We start from the raw sequence: 16,058 nt of genomic DNA on the forward strand, positions 1-16,058 counted from the left end.
AGCAGTGTCTGACAAGTAAGTTTTTGGGGGGAGAGGTATGGGGGGGGCAGATCAAAGCCCCCATGGTGAGGGAGGGAGTGGGACTGCGGCAGGAGCAGGTCCTGCCCAGTTGGGGCAGGGCACAGGGTGGAGCCATGGGTAGCTCATCTAGAGGAGTGGTGGGGGATGGGGACAGCTCCCCACTGCTGCATGCAGTGTTGGGGAAGACATGGGGGTCATGTGCCCTCCAGGTTTGTGCATAAGGTGAGGGCAGGCTGCCTGCTGTGAGCTCAGAGCCAGCTGCACCAGCCTCTTCCCAGCTGCAGGTGCTAGACTGTGGCTGCGCTTGGGGCAGACAACAGCAGTGCCGGAAGAGTGGTCATGGGGTGGGAGGCTATGGAGAATTTTGGTGTGGCTGTAGCCCACCCCAACCCCCCTTTCTAGTGCCACCTGCCCCGCCCAAGCACAGCCCCCGAGCTTGCAGCAGGCAGCTTGTTCTTGCCCCACACACAAAGTGGGGGGGGCACATGCCCCCCATGCCTCCCCCAGGGGTGTGTACAGCAGTGGGGAACCCCCAGCAGCTCTGGCCATTGCCCTGCCCTGGCTAGGCAGTGCTTGCCTCTGCCTCAGCTCCACCCCCACTCCCTTACAACAGGGGGCCTCAATCTATCCTGACTTTGGCCCTTCCCTCCTGCAGACTTACTTGCCAGGCGCTGCTCTCCAAGCTGCCAGGCTGCATCCTTGGCCATGTGTATGCTGTGGTTACATGAAGGCATGCAGCATTTATCAGTGACACTATTGGGTGCACTGGCCAAGAAAAACCTACTGCCAATTAATGTCAATTTTCCTTTTGGTGCTGATCTAATATGGACCAATATATCATTGCACCTCTATTTTGTAGTATAAGAAACCATAGCTAACTCCCAAGTCTTCTGTCAGCCAGAAAGGTAACAGTGATGCAGATAATGTTTAGTTTTCCATTTCAGGTATTTTTAGGTGTTGCTATGGTGATGAACATCATTCAGAAGTGCTTAATCCCATTATTAATGAGTTTTTTTCCTTGCAGCACCCCTGAGAAAAGTATTCTTCCTGTTTTTGTAGGTGAGGGACTGAGGCTTTGAGCTTAAAGATGAAACTTAAAACATAGGCCTGTGTAAATGGAAAAAAAGATGCTATTTAATACTGGAAGTTGTGTAGACTTTTCTAAAGATTAAAAACTTGCATTGCAGATGCCTAAATGTCAATAGAACACTATGGGTCACACAGGAAGTCTGCAAAATTAGCAGACACTATTAATAGCTACTAAATTAAAGGCTAATGCCTTTATTGAATCAACAATGTTTCCTTTGTAAAAGTTGCAATTCGGATGGGAGTCCACTTATTTCTTCCAAGTATTTATGTGTACTTGCAAGTGTGTGCGTGCCTTTTCAGCCTAACTTGTAGACTTAAGTTGGTAGTTTTGTGCGTTTTTTTTTTTTAAGGGGAAAAGTGCTGTAAATGCTCTCTACCTGCCCTTGTACTACCAGTCGAGGGCATGAAGGTGTGAAACTGCCTCAGATCGCCTTCATTTTTTGTAATTGCCTGTGCTGTGGGTGGGAATTTTCACAAGCTCAAGAAAACATAGGGCTCTTTGTAAGGGTGCGCTGATAAAGATTTTATTGGCCAGTACCTGTAGCCAGTTATTAACCAACAATATCAGCTGATGGTGATCTGATAACCAATATTTTAGTAATAATGCAAGGCATTTTAAACTACTGACATGTAAATAAACCTTTTTGTGGCCCACTCCAGCATTCTCTTCTATCTCGTGTATCAGCATCCCCATACTTAAAAATGGCAGTGGGGGTGCTTGAACTAAGGCTCATTGAACAAGTTTTAGTTCAAGAGCCCCTGCCACCATTTTTAAGCATGGGGATGCTGATGCATGAGATGATGTGACAGTTTACAGTGGCTGCCAGAGCTTCTCTAAAATGCTGTCCCCCCCACCCTCCTCTCTGGAGCATGTATACAACTGCCTGTGCCAGTTGCATCACGTGGGCCCTAGAGGTGCCGGTGACTGGCTGTACAGAGCCCCGGGCAGCGCCATGGGACCATTCCAGGCCTTGAAAAACTGGGCCACTCCTTCCCCCACAGCCCAGCCCCAGGTCCTGGGAGCTAGACTCCAGCAGGGGTAGGACCCCTTCCCCTCATGGTGTTGCTGCTGCCAGGGGCAGGGATAAGCCCCTGTATCCCGCAGGGGAGGCTGAATGGACCTGGCCCGAGGGGTTGGGGGAGGACTTGTGTACACAGCAGGGTGGTATGGCTACCTTGGTCCCTGTGAAGCTGGATTCTTGGGCACTGTGGGCTGAGAGATGCTGGGCTGGGCAGCTCTGCCCACCCTGCCCCTCTTCAGTCATGCCTCTGCAGCACATGCTGCCTTTTACAGCACCTGCTTTGGCCCCAGCTTGCATCGCAGCAGTGTCTGGCACTCTGTGCCAGCTGGTCTGCTCCAGCCTGCCAGTGAGGGGATGGGGGTGGGGATGGAAAATGGCTCAGGCCCCTGTATCTGGATTGGGTCCTGTGCAAGTGCACAGGTCACACCAGCTCATGGGATGGAACCCAGGCATCCAGGTCCCCAGCCAGAAGACATAATTATCAGTAAACATTATCGGCTACAACCAGCAAAAAAAAGCTGATAACCAACAATGTTGGTTCCCTTTTATTGATGCCAGTGCAATAGGCAACCAATATACAGGCAGTACTCGACTTACAACATTTTGAGTTACAAGGTTTGTAAATTGACACCCTGTTTCAACTTTCTGACATCAGTTTCAACTTTACAATGCTTGATCTGACCTGACGCCACACCAGCGAACAAGTTTGCTGTGTCGCCAGTCTCCCTGGAGAACGTTTGTCCAAACCTCCTTGGGTGCTTTCTTTAAGAAAGCAGACAAGACTCCAGAAAAATCTCCAGCCAAGACTCCTAAGAAGACTCCAGCCAAGAACCCTTCAAAAAGTCCAGTAAAGTCACGTCAAAGAAGTCCTTCCAAATCCATATGATAGCTATTTACAATAGAAATACATTTATGTAGCAATATTACTTGTCTATAATTGATTGAGGACAAAATTCTGGGTTATTTTTGGTGAAAATAGGGTATCGGACCTTCGTTCAGGATCCAATCGCCCATTTATAATATTGTTCCCTATGGGAAAATCAGTTCCGAGTTATAACGTTTCAACTTAAATCACGGCTTTCAGGAACTAGTTGTGTTGTAAGCCTGAGGACTACCTGAATTGATGCACCTGTAGTCTCTTCTCATGAGTTAAACTCTCTTAATCTGTATACTGAGTTGTACTATAAATAGTGTGGAAGGTGAGACTTGAATTGATCAAGAAAATTCTTTTAAGACGGAATGTATTTCTTTCAATACCTTTATTATGATACAGAAGTGTTTGAAACTCAGATGTTGTTGTTCTTGGGAGTATAACAGTTTCACAAGTCATGGGTATGCTGAATGCCTGGTCTTTCCCTGTAAGAATTACATGTGAGCAATCAATTCCATATTTGCTATTTTTTAAAGGAAAAGGACTTGAAAGCCAAACATCTTTGCATAGGATTGGACCAAATGACCTTTTGAGATCACTTCTTACTGCCAGGCTCTTGTACTAGGCCCACAACATGCAGAATTTCTCAAGAATGAGGTCTTTTTTAAGATTTGGCCCAAATGTATCTCCAAAGTAATCTTGGTCTTCCATTTCAAACAAACCCCTTTCCAGTCTTTTTTCCCCTTAACATTTTACCAGCGAGAGCCTCCATATATTGTGATGTGTACATAAGGCTCTTTGCTTTTACGGTCACATCATCAAGGCTGCTCATAAAGTGTGTTCCATGAAGCGTATTTCTCAGAAACATTGTTATAGATGCCTGTTTAGGAACAGCGTGTTTATCCATCTGTAGACTTTCTACAAGCATCGTACCACTGCAGTAGCCTTTAGGTCTGATTCAAGCTTTGGGAAGCCTATGTTCAGGCAGACTTCAGTTGCATTCCATACTCCTGCCAATCCATGAACTGCATCTACCTATTACCTACAAGTGGAATAGGTATGTACATACACAACCATACAAAGGAAAAAGTTACCCATAGCTACTGTTGCTGGTGTATGCAACACATCTCAGAACATTCTGCAATCCACCCATGTTCCATTTTCTTTGGTGATTTATGAAGTTCCTTGGATTCTGGTGTAGATGAATTAATGAGTTGGGGCAGCACTACTCTTAATGCTGGCAGCTGGAGGCATGGGCACAGACAGGATGAATGCACGATTTTTATAAGGCTACATTAGGTATGCTCACACTTGCAGGTGATATTAATGGATATGGCACACTGCCGAATGATTACAATACAGATAAATAAGATTTTGGGGGCTTCCATTGTTACTTGCAGCTTAGAGCTGCAACATAACTTATTTATGGTTTAAGCTTATACTTTAAACAAGCTTTTTAAAAAGGTACAAGAATCATGAACAAAAAAAAAAAGCGGGGGGAGGGTGATGTGTGTATTTTTCAGTTTATTGTCCCAGTTTGTAGCTTATGTTTGGGTTATGCTCAGTACTTTTTTTTTTAGGTTTTGAGCAGAAAAGTAGTTCCATGATGCTTTTTACTTATGCCACCATCATCAGACCAGTCCCTGGCATAAAAAAAAGAGCACCTGAACTAGTGATCTTTGCAGCTGTTCAGATTAAGTTCTAGCTACTATGTGTCAGTACTGGGTGATCTCTGGGAAGGTATGGTGTAGATCTAAGTGTTTATTCTATATTTGGGTACATTCTAGAAGGCCACCTAAACTGTTTTCTTGGCTACATTGTGTAACTGGTATGGAGGCCAGAATTTGACTTGTTTTTAAGTTGGCATGATTTTTAAAACAGGTTATTTTTCACTTAGTTACAATTCTCTTCCAAGTTTGATGCATTTGTTTAAATAAGCAAATTTCCTAACTGATGGGTAGAGGACTAGTTTACAATAATTTAAACATAAATTAAACATTTAATTTAAACTACTCACAGTAATGTGAATTTGAATTCTGCATGATTTTTTCATCTGGCAAGATGGACTGAGTAAATATGGAAAGAGATAAGCCATCTGCTTACAGTATGACCTCTTTTAAAGAATGGCTATCATTTTTTGTAAGATGATAATCCTGATGTACTTGTGGTCCTCAGTTACATTTTTATATACATATTTATTATAGTCTAGATTCGGAAGATCCTTGGAACAGCTCCATGGTTTGTGAAAATCTTTAGTTCTTGTTTTGTGTATTTTTTTTTTTTTTCCTTCCATGGATTCTATAAAGAATAATTAACATGAGTATTTAATTTAAGTCATTGGACTGCACTTACTTTGGGTACAGGTATGGTTATTGAGTAGTAATTAGTAATGGGTGCAGCTCTTAGCTTTATAAAAGATCACTAGATAATGTTCCTTAATTTGTACATGCAACGGTTGGCTGCTGCTGAAGAAAGGGTAGCAGTGATGACGTGTTCTATTAATTATCATACTTTTTTCATTATTTTACTTGTAAAATTTCTCTTGAGGAACGACTGTGATAGTCCCACAGTCTCTTTCCTTTGTAATATAGGTAAAGAAAGTGGTATTCCCCTCCCCCTCCCAACTAAATTCTAACTGAACTTTTTAAGATCACTTTCAACATAGGAATATAATCTCTGAATTTGAATGTAGAGGTATTACCAAAGTTAGTTGCCCACCCTGAAAATCCTTGTATCTAGGAACAGAGAATTCATGAACTTCTATTTGGATGTATTGTAACTTTAATTGTTTTTGTACCTGGCTTACCCAGGTGATACTGATCACTCTATCAGTGATCTACTTTCTTCATTGTTCTACCTAATAGTTGCATTCTCTACATACAGACTTACCGGGTAACTATTTGTTTTTCAAAGTCATTGGTAAAAGTCAGTCTAGGGCCAACACAATCCCTTCAGCATCCTAGTAGAAACAGCCAATTGACAGTTACTTGAAACTTGTACTTTTTAACAAATTGCATTTGTAATGACAACTAAATCTATTTAACTTGTAATATGTTGATTGTATACCATTCTATTTTATTAATCAAAGTCAACTCCTTATAGAAATCTGTCACAAGGCTGGCTCCTAAAAGTACATGTTGACATAATGAAAACAAACAACCCTCCAAGTTTAGTAAAATCAATCTTCCATAAACTCTTGCATTAATTACCTTCCTTGAGTTAGTTAATAGTCTTATATCAACTGGACCATTATAGCTTTCCTGGGATCAATGTCAGGCTTGTGGGCCTCTAGTTTTGTAGGTCATCCATTAACCTTTTCCAAGCAGTAGTGCATGTTAACTTTCTCCTAGTTCTCAGGGACTTTACTAGTATTCTAAGGGTTACTGAAAGTCAACACGACTTCCTCAGGCCTCTTGTTTTTCAACTCTTGGGTGCAAGATATAACTTTTTAAGATCAATATTTTAATAGCTGCTGTTTAATCTCCTAGCTTGCTGTTGGGGAAATAGTTAATCATTTTAAGATTATATATTAATCTTTTCCTAGATATAGAATGGAAGTACTTAGTTACACTTTTGTTTTTCTGCATTATTATGGGCAAGTCTAGCATGTCCATATGAAAACAGAGCAATCAATACCAGTGTTAAGACTCCTTTTTAAATCTTTTTTACATGCTGAAAGTCCTCTTTGACCATAGATTTCACTTTGTTCTTTTTTTCTCTTATTGATTTTTTTTTTGTACACTTCTGACTTGTTTCCTGCTATTAACTTCCTCAATTTTATAATTTTAAGCTGTTTTCACTTCCTCTAATGTAGCCTGTATTTAGCAGTGCAGCTTATTAGCTCAGATTTGTAGATTCTGAAGCATGTGATAAAATGGTCTTAAATCTATTTCTCTCATTGATATCAATTCCCCCCCCTTGCCTCTTCCCAGCTGACTTAGATTTTCTTTTTAAGAACCAAGGTAAATGTATTTGAAGTAGAAAATACATAGATTACCAGATTTTGATTTTACTACTATAGAATAATCAAATTCATTCTCATCTGTATGTAAACAATTGTTTATTTTAGTTACAAGGTTGGTTCCTTTTGATTTGTCAAGCAAAGATCTAATACAAATTTTTTTCAGTACTCTGAGTATCCTTATACTATGACTCTCTGTAGCACGTGAATCCTAAAGAGGTTTTTGGTTGTCAGGTTTTTTGGGGGGTTTTTTTGTTTTGTTTTTAGCTGCAGACTTTATTGTGGCAGTATATAGTCACCTTGTCTTCTGCTTTTAGGAACTATACTTCAGATGATCAGAAAATGCTGGTATCAAAAGTACTAGTTAAAGAAGAATGTTAGACTTGCTTTGATAATAAGAGGCTTTAAAAATTCTGGGTAAGTTTTGATTCAACTGAAGCAGGAAAACTGCTCTTGCATAGAGCATAAAAACAGCCTGCTTTTAATACTGTTTTGAAAGTGGTGACAGCATGTAAACATAACTTAATTCAAGTTACATACGAAGTGTATGGAAGTATTCAAGGTCCACTAAAGTATGAGACTTTCAAGATCTGAAACCTCTCAGTTTTGGGAGAACAGATTGTCCAGTGTCCTTGTTTAAATTAGTTGAAACTAAAATGTAACACTGGTAAAATTCAAATGAAACAGTTTATCACCAGTTAATACCTTACAGTTAACATACTTGCAGAAGGTTGTAGCCTTGACTCTTGCCTCTTCTGGCATTTTTCTTCCTTTTTCAGCTTGATTTCTCTTTTAAAGCAGGGGTGTAGTTTAAGTTGGCAGGCTGGAAGCAAGCTTGTGGGGCTTCTTGCCGTGCCCCTGTCAGCACTAGCAGCCAAGGTGTTTAATGCTGCTGCTTATGCCAGGACTGCTGTAGTTGCTGTTGTCAGCTCAATTAGCATGTTGGGATTAAGGATCTGCTGCTGGTTTCTATGTCAAATGGTGATTTTTAAAAAAAGCTAACGAAGGGAAATTCTGTGTTGGGTAAGGGGTGGGCAGCATTAACGTGTAGGTACTAGAGTCTGGCCATGCCAGTGCAATGACTCTGGGAGACAGGGTAAGAAGCCTGACGGGTAAGATCTAACAGTGAATCATCTGGCCAGAGAAAAGCCTTGCAGGCTTGAATTACTCACCTCCATGGACCAGACATTTGACATCCTGCCTTAAAGTGTTTGTTCCATCAAAAGAGGGATTTCTTCCCTTTAGGGCTCAAACTTCAAAAACTTCCTACTGCCTTTCTTTTCGGATTCTTTTTTATTTACTTTTTAAAAACCCTCTAAAATTGACTTACTCAGTTTGATATATTACATTGCAAGACAATGAGATGTATTTTGAGAATGTCAAATGTTGAGGTTGCAGATGATTGAGTGTTCTCAGACATCGCTGTCACACTAATCATTGTGATTGGCTGTAGTCAATTACTGGCATGATTTTGACAGATTGGATTCATTAAATGTTTTCTGACCGTGGTTGTCTTTCTGGTGTTTCGAGCCTGCTGATATCACCTGAAATATGGGCACTGATGAAACCAGCTGAAAGTTGGCAATCTGAACTTGAGGGAAAGAAAATTTATTCTTTAGAGGGTATATTAAAGTAAGAAATTGAGTTGTCCTTGAAACTTGTTAAATTTTTGAGTTTTAACACTTTGTTTCCCACCTCTAGATTTGTAATAGTATTCAATTTGTAACTGTATGCAATTATAGAATAGACAAGTGGCAAAAATTATATCAGGAGGATAGTTAAATATGTCCCTTCTGTTCTTTAAAAGGGCAAAAATAGCATGAGGGAAGGAGAATTTGCCCTTTTCTGGGTGCAGAACAAAAATGAGGGTTACCAAAATGGTTACTTCCATTTTTAAAAGATACTTTACTTTCTTCTGGCAACTGTTGTAGCTCCTATCTACCTCTCGCATTAGTGAAGTTGCTGAATTCCACTGTTTCATGATGGGCTCTAGAAGAGCTCTAAATTGTCATTACACTTTGGAAAGGAATTATATGTAAGGAAAAAAAAAAGCTCCTAATTTAGCAAAAAGCTAAATAGTGGCCTCATTAATGAAACTGGGTAGTAATGTAAATGTTACAAAGCTTGAAGTAAAAATGTGAAAAGTTAGTTCTCCTCCCAGAAATTGCTCTGAATTTCATATCAGCTTATCTCAGTAGTGAATGAGTGATTTGTCTTATTTGGTTGAAAGAGAGAATCTATTGAATCAATTCTCCCTTTCTCTGGTACTGAAAGATCTTTGTGGCAAGCAGTACATTGTATTTTCTTGCACATACAGTGTCATGGAATAAAATACACACCTTCATTTTGAAAGCTAGAATGAAAAGAAAAATCTTTTTTCCTTGTAGCAAGCAACTGAGTAGCAGCAGGTAGAGAGCTAAGGTGGCTCGTTGTTCTGCTCCCTGTCCTTGCATGCAGACTTTAGTTTCACTTCTTGCTTTTGCCAGTGAAGCAGCAGAAACTGCTTTTACTGTATTTTTCTTGCATGTAATATGCCCTTCAGTGTCCAGCAGCTGATTGGGGGTGGGGGGAAGAGGAGTGTTTTGTATGCAGGAAAATATGGTATTACCTATGAAACTTCATTTTCAAATGAGAACTGAAACATGGCCTGAGATGCAGTTTTAAAAATAACCTTCTATTGGCAATTTTTGAACAACCCCTTTGCAGTTGACACTTATCTAGGATGTGCTCTATAAATTATTTCTAGTTCTGTTTGTATATAAAGAGTATTACACTTGTCATGAAGTGCACATGTGTAAACTGACAAGTACATTTGACTCCTTGCTACCATTTCTAATTGCTTGGGGATTTTTGTTAAGCTTGAGTTTAAAGATGGACTGTTACTTAGTCCATTGATTTTATTTATTTTTTAAAAGCAGGTGCTGCAGGATCCTTTTAAGGGTGCAGTGGGGTACTGCCACAGACTTGTCCAGTTCTTTAAAAGTCTTAAATTCCATGCGGTCTGCATGGATGAGACCACACTGCGAATCAACTTGTTAGTTTTCATTAAATGTAGAAAGGTAAATGTGAGTTGGAAGCCATGTGTGGCTTCAGGAGGACAAGCTGAAAGAAGAAAGTGACCAGTTTAGTTTGGGGAATTGGAACTGGACCAAAAAAAAGGGTGGGGTGGGGGGCAGTTTACTTTGAGTGGTGGGTTAGGAAATGCACTGTGAAATATTGAGGGTTCTGTGCACAACAGCAATCATCGTGTTTCTGGCAAATCCCTGTGAAAGTGCTATGCTTTCCCACAAACTTAAGCTACCTAAAGGTGGAACAGTTGGAAGAAATGCATCCTTCCACACTGAGCATTTGGTAGGCATCGTCACTCACCCACACTTCTCCTCCTGGGATTCCATTTAATCTAAATAGAGAAAAGGAGACCAAACAGCTGCTTCAGAGTTCAATTTTTGTAATTTAGAGCCACTCCACAGTTTTACGAGAAAGAGGAGAGCTGCATCATCACCCTCGGGTGTTTGTACAGATCACCGCTGATTCAGTCTAATGTGGTAACATATGTTACTGTGAGGTTAAGTACTTAATTAAAAAAACCCCAAAAAACATCCACTTGATTGTTACTGCAAAAATGTTCTCAGTGTATATTTAAAAGAAGTATACATTTGTATGCACAAGCCTTGTGGTTATGTAGCTGTTAGAGAACTTGTACATACGTAATTAATGGAAGGCATTTGAGCAGGAGCAGTTACTGTATACCAAGAATGTTAGTGTTGTAGGTAAACTTATTTTATATAGTATAGATACTAAGCTAGACATTCTTTTTTGAAGTGGTATTAAAGTTCATTGTACAATAGAAAAAAAGAATTATATCTCTATTAGTAATTCTTGCAATACTTTCCAAAACATTTTTCATGATCAGTGTCCACTGGGGGCTGTCTGTGTTTTTTTTTTTTGGGAACACTTTAAAAAAATACATTAATGATAAGAAATTTGTTTAAGCAGTTGCATAATTCACTTCCAAACATGAACAATATGTAATATGCCCAACTGGTGGGCATATATCAGTGTTCAGCCTCAGGCACAGCACATTCTAAGCCATTGGCACAGACAAAATGTCCAAGCTCTTATTCATAGAAATAGAAAATGAGGGTTGGAAGGGACCTCAGGAGGTCATCTAATCCAACCCCTTGCTCAAAGCAGGACCAGCCCCAACTAGATCATCTCAGCCAAGGCTTTGTCTACCTGGATATTAAAAACTTCCAAGGATTGAGATTCTGCAGCCTCTGAGTAGTGTCTAGTGCTTTACTGTTATCCTAGTGAGAAGGCTTTTCCTAGTATCCAGCCTAAACTTCCCTTGCTGCAACTTGAGACCATTGCTCCTTGTTCTGTCATCTGCCACCACTGAGTGCACTCTAGCTCCATCTTTGGAGCCCCCTTCAGGTAGCTGAAGTCTGCTTTTAAATCCCCTTTGTCGTCTCTTCTTTAGATGAAATAAACCCAGTTCCCTCAGCTTTTCCTCAGAAGTCATATTCCCCAGTCCCCCTAACCATTTCTGTTGTCCTCTTCTGAACTCTCTCCAGTTCGTCTGTATCCTTTCTGAACTGGGGGGCCCAAAGCTGAACACAGCACTCCAGATGTGGCTTCACCAGTGCTGAGTTGAGGGGAATAATCACTTCCCTTGGTCTGCTGGCAGTGCTCCTACTAATGCAGCCCAGTATACTGTTAGCCTTCTTTGCAACAAGGACACCTTTTTTTGGCTCATTCAATTTCTTGTTCACTGCATGGCCCTCTTCCACTGAGCTGCTGCCCAGCCAGTCTGTCTCCACTCTGTACTAGTGCATGGCATTGTTCTGTCCTAAATGCAGGACTTTGAACTTTGAGATTTTCGTTTGGTCCAGTCCACCAATTTGTCAGGGTCTCTCTGAATCCTAGCCTTACCCTCCAGCATTATCAACTATTTCAACCAGCCCTGCTTGGTGTCATCTGCAGACTTGCTAAGGATGCATTCTACCCATCACCCCATGATGAAGATATTGAACAAAACTGACCCTCTGGGCCACTGTGCTTGATCCTGTCTGTGAACTAGATATTGAGCTGTTGATTACTACCCTTTTGACCAGGGGTGGGCAAAATGCGGCCCAGGGGCTGGATGTGCCTCCCCCCGGCCATTCTGTCTGGCCCGTGGGGCCCCTAAAAAAAACTTAGAAAATTAATATTTATCTGCTCTGGGCTGCCTGTTTATGTGGCCCTTGATGGTTTGCCAAAACTCGGTAAGTGGCCCTCTGCCCAAAATAATTGCCCGCCTCTGCTTTTGAGCCTGATTATCCAGCCAGCTTTCTGTCTGTCTTACAGTCCACTCATCCAACCCATACTTCCTCTAGGTTATTGCTCAACTTTTCTGTGGCTCTTTGTACAGGCAGCAGGGTACTGCAGACCCATCTGACAGACATAGCAATACCCTGTGCAGTTCCAGTTGATTCTTTCCAATGAAACTGAATAGTGGTTTTATTTCTTTCAAAGGCTTCAGCACCTTTTCAAAGACTGATGTCTGTGGGGTCCCTTAGGGATCCACACAATCTCCCATTGTTCTCAATGTGTAAGTAGCAGCTAATAACACTGATGCATTCTATGCCATTGCTTCTGATACAGGCATTCCAACAGGTTAATGTGGCAATGTGTGGTGAAGGAGCAGTGGCCAGAGGCTCTGTTACTAAGGAGATGTCACCCCCACCCCTTTTTGCTGTTCAACATGCATGTTCTTCTTCTGTGCTGCCACTACTACTCTGCCCACCTGCAGTGAAAATGAAGAATGTGGGCTGGATCCCAGCTCCTTTAGTTTCCCCTATATCCACCTACTTCACAACTCGTGCTCCACTTGCACACCCATTGTTACAGTAATGTTTGTGGAAGAAACAGCACACTTTAAAGACCTAGAAGAGATGTCACCACTGTTAATTGAAGGCGGATAGCTTGTAGTGACCAAAGTACCTAGGTCCTGTTTGGTTCCACGCTAAGCTGGGATGATTATGCAGATGGTGTTTTAACTAGCCTTCTTTATTTGCAACTCACTAGGAAATGTAGGCCTCATCTCTCTGAAGCGCATATTAATGTTCTTGCATAAACCATGGTTGATAGGGAGGTAAATTTTAATTAATCTGTTTTAATGTTTGAAATTATATATAAATGTTAAACCACTTCTGCCTCAGAAGCCAACTGATAAGTACTGCCAGAATCTCTACAACATGAATTCTTCCATCACAAGGGCATAGTCCAAATTCGCAGGTGACACCAATTTATGGGGCAAAGCAGACACACTGGTGGGTAGGGAGTGGACTCTGGTAGATTTGGACAAACTGGAAAAAAAAGCTGGGCAGAACAAAATAGGATGCAATTTAAAAAGGATAAGTGCAGAGTACTGCACCTAGGGAGAAGGATTTGCTAACACACCTACAGATTGGGGGATGACTTTCTAAGCCGCACAGCAGCAGAAAGGATCTCTGAGTCATAGTTGACTCAATGTGACGAATTGATTAATAGAGCTCACCACACTCTATCATTCATGAATTAGCTGCATCATGTGCAGGCCTAGGGAAGTGATACTTACCTTCTGTGCATCACTAGTGAGGCCACAGATGGAGTACTGCGTTCAGTTTTGGGTGCTGCACTTCAAGAAGGATGTGGATAACTTTGAGAGGGTCCGGAGGAGGGTCACTTGTTTGATCTGGGGCCTGCAGGATAGGTCCTATGAGGAGAGGTTGAGGGACCTGGATCTCTTTAGCCTCCACAAGAGAAGGCTGAGAGGGGATTTGGTGGCTGTCTACAAATTTTGTTGTTTTTTTGGGGGGGGGAAGCAGCAAGGAATAGGAGATGCTCTGTTTACCAAGGTGCCTCTTGGAGTAACTAGAAACAATGGCCACAAACTGACAGAGCCTATTTAGACTAGATAGTAGGAAGAACTTCTTTATGTTAAGGGTTACCAGAATCTGGAATGGGCTCCCCAGGGAGGTGGTACCAGCTCTCCCCTACCTTGGAGGTCTTTAAGAAGAGACTGGATAAACATCTGGCTGGGCTCATCTGATCCCAACACTCTTTCCTGCCCAGGGCAGGGAGTTGAACTCTATCTGATGAGGTCCCTTCTGACCCTGAAAATCTGACATCTGAGGCATGCTTGAGGACATGTAAATTTGTTAGGGCCAGAATTAAATAGTTAAACTTGGGCCCTGTCTGCAGGCAGACTCCTTCATTTCTCTTCATGTTTTAGCTCAAAATACATGTAGATTTAGCATCTAGTACTTATTTTACTGCTTGGTCTTTTACATCAAGTTCATTACACTGTTTTCAAGAAGTGCTTTTGTAAGAGAGTTTCTATAATATAGGCTGCAAATACTTGGAGTTACCTTGGCAACTTGAATTTAAATTTGTTTAGGATTTTCTGTTTTCTGTGACTTGTCTTGACAAGGAGGTACACCTTGTATTGAAGGCTTCCAGGAGTTAGTTTCTTCTCCCCACATCCCCTCAATGATGGGACTTATTCTGTAAGTATAGCATTGTGCTAAAGCTCTGAGTTCAATTCTAGAAACAGCCTGCCTTTATGCACTCAACTATAAAGCCTTTTTAAAAAATTGGATGTAATCAGTCTTGTAAATTCTTAATCCAATTATAGAATTGCAGTAGAACACACATTTCAAATAGCATTAACACATTAATTTCTAAATACTGTTTTTTCTAGGAAAAAAGTTGCAAATGGCAAAACTCCCTCCCCCCCATGTTCAATATAGTCTTTAAGTACAAATAAACATCACTTAAGTGATAATGCTGAGATTCTGATTTCAGTATGTTAAAGCTTATGGGCTTCTCTTTTTGCATAGTCAAGCTTTGTGCTAGCATCAGTATTATGTTGTCCTTTTAAGCTTAAGTGCAGGAACAAAATTCACAAATCACTTGCTGAACAGTCCAGATATTCAAATTTTACTTAGGCTGCTTTAAGGCTTTTTCATAATATAAAATCTTAAAGGAAAACAAACTTTTAAGCATTATCAGTTTGCATGCAGCTTCTAATCTCCAAGTACTCTGGACTAAACAGTACAAATAGTCATTCAACACCAGTAAAAGAAACGATAGCTACTCTTCATGTCAGACGCATGACAAACAGAACCAAGGAGGTGATACTTCCCCTCTATCGGGCTCTGGTCAGACTGCAGTTGGAATACTGCGTGCAGTTTTGGGTGCCACACTTCAAGAGGGATGTGGATAACCTCGAGAGGGTCCAGAGAAGGATGACTTGTATGGTTAAGGACTTGCAGGCCATGCACTACGAGGAGAGACTAGGGCACCTGGACCTCTTCAGCCTCTACAAGAGAAGGTTGAGAGGTGACCTTGTGGCTACCTATAAATTCATCATGGGGGCACAGAAGGGAATAGGTGAGGCTCTACTCACCAAGGTGCCCCTGGGTGTCACAAGAAATAATGGCCATAAACTAGCAGAGAGCAGATTTAGACTGGACAGTAGGAGGAACTTCTTCACAGTTAGTGGCCAAAATCTGGAATGGGCTCCCAAGGGAGGTGGTGCTGTCCCCTACCCTGGGGGTCTTCAAGAGGATGGGCATCTGGCTGGGGTCATCTGAACCCAGCACTCTTTCCTGCCTATGCAGGGGGTCGGACTCGATGATCTATTGAGGTCCCTTCCAACCCTAGCATCGTTGAATCCATGATTGCGTCTTTCTCTCAGGGTAGTAGATATTTCCATCACTAAGTATTTGTTGTTTGCCACTTTTCTGAGTATTGATTTAACGAACACAACCTTCTAAAACAGGGGTCAGCAACCCCTGGTACTCATGTCGAACGTGATATGCAAGGCTATTTTTCTTGGCACGCTGCGGCCAGCTCTGGCTCTGGGTAGCTGCTGCCAGTAACGGAGCCCAGGCTGCTCCCAGCAGGGCTTGCAGCATCCCAGCTGCCTGCTGGTGGCAGCCCGGGATCCTGGCTAGCAGCAGCTCCCGCAAGCTGGGGCTGGCTGCAGCTGGGAGGCTCCAAACAGCTGTGCCGGGCTCCAGCATCAACTCCACACGGGCATGTGCACCCGCGCCTCGGAGCTGGCGGT

At 41.8% G+C, this 16,058-nt stretch overlaps 1 protein-coding gene and 1 long non-coding RNA gene across 3 annotated transcripts in view; one reads left to right on the forward strand and one right to left on the reverse strand.

The window, feature by feature from the left end:
* MTPN (myotrophin) overlaps window positions 1-16,058 on the forward strand; it is a 65,201-nt gene that overhangs the window by 34,775 nt on the left and 14,368 nt on the right. The window contains exon 4 of one of the 2 annotated variants that reach the window (XM_019515446.1): window positions 14,385-14,493. The exons of the other annotated variant lie outside the window; for it this stretch is intronic. Within the exon in view, the coding sequence (XP_019370991.1) occupies window positions 14,385-14,453 (69 nt within the window). The 3' untranslated portion in view covers window positions 14,454-14,493. The remainder of the gene's footprint in view (window positions 1-14,384; window positions 14,494-16,058) is intronic. 2 annotated transcript variants of the gene reach the window in all.
* The window catches only part of LOC109296181, a 20,455-nt gene continuing 5,915 nt past the window's right edge, over window positions 1,519-16,058 (reverse strand). Inside the window, exons 2-4 of the long non-coding RNA XR_002096911.1 lie at window positions 15,028-15,033; window positions 14,712-14,714; window positions 1,519-1,531 (exon numbers count right to left, since the gene is read on the reverse strand). This is a non-coding gene — a long non-coding RNA (uncharacterized LOC109296181). The remainder of the gene's footprint in view (window positions 1,532-14,711; window positions 14,715-15,027; window positions 15,034-16,058) is intronic.

The sequence above is a fragment of the Gavialis gangeticus genome, unplaced genomic scaffold, assembly GCF_001723915.1.
Source record: "Gavialis gangeticus isolate Ggan-Ray unplaced genomic scaffold, GavGan_comp1, whole genome shotgun sequence".
Classification (NCBI taxonomy): domain Eukaryota; kingdom Metazoa; phylum Chordata; order Crocodylia; family Gavialidae; genus Gavialis; species Gavialis gangeticus.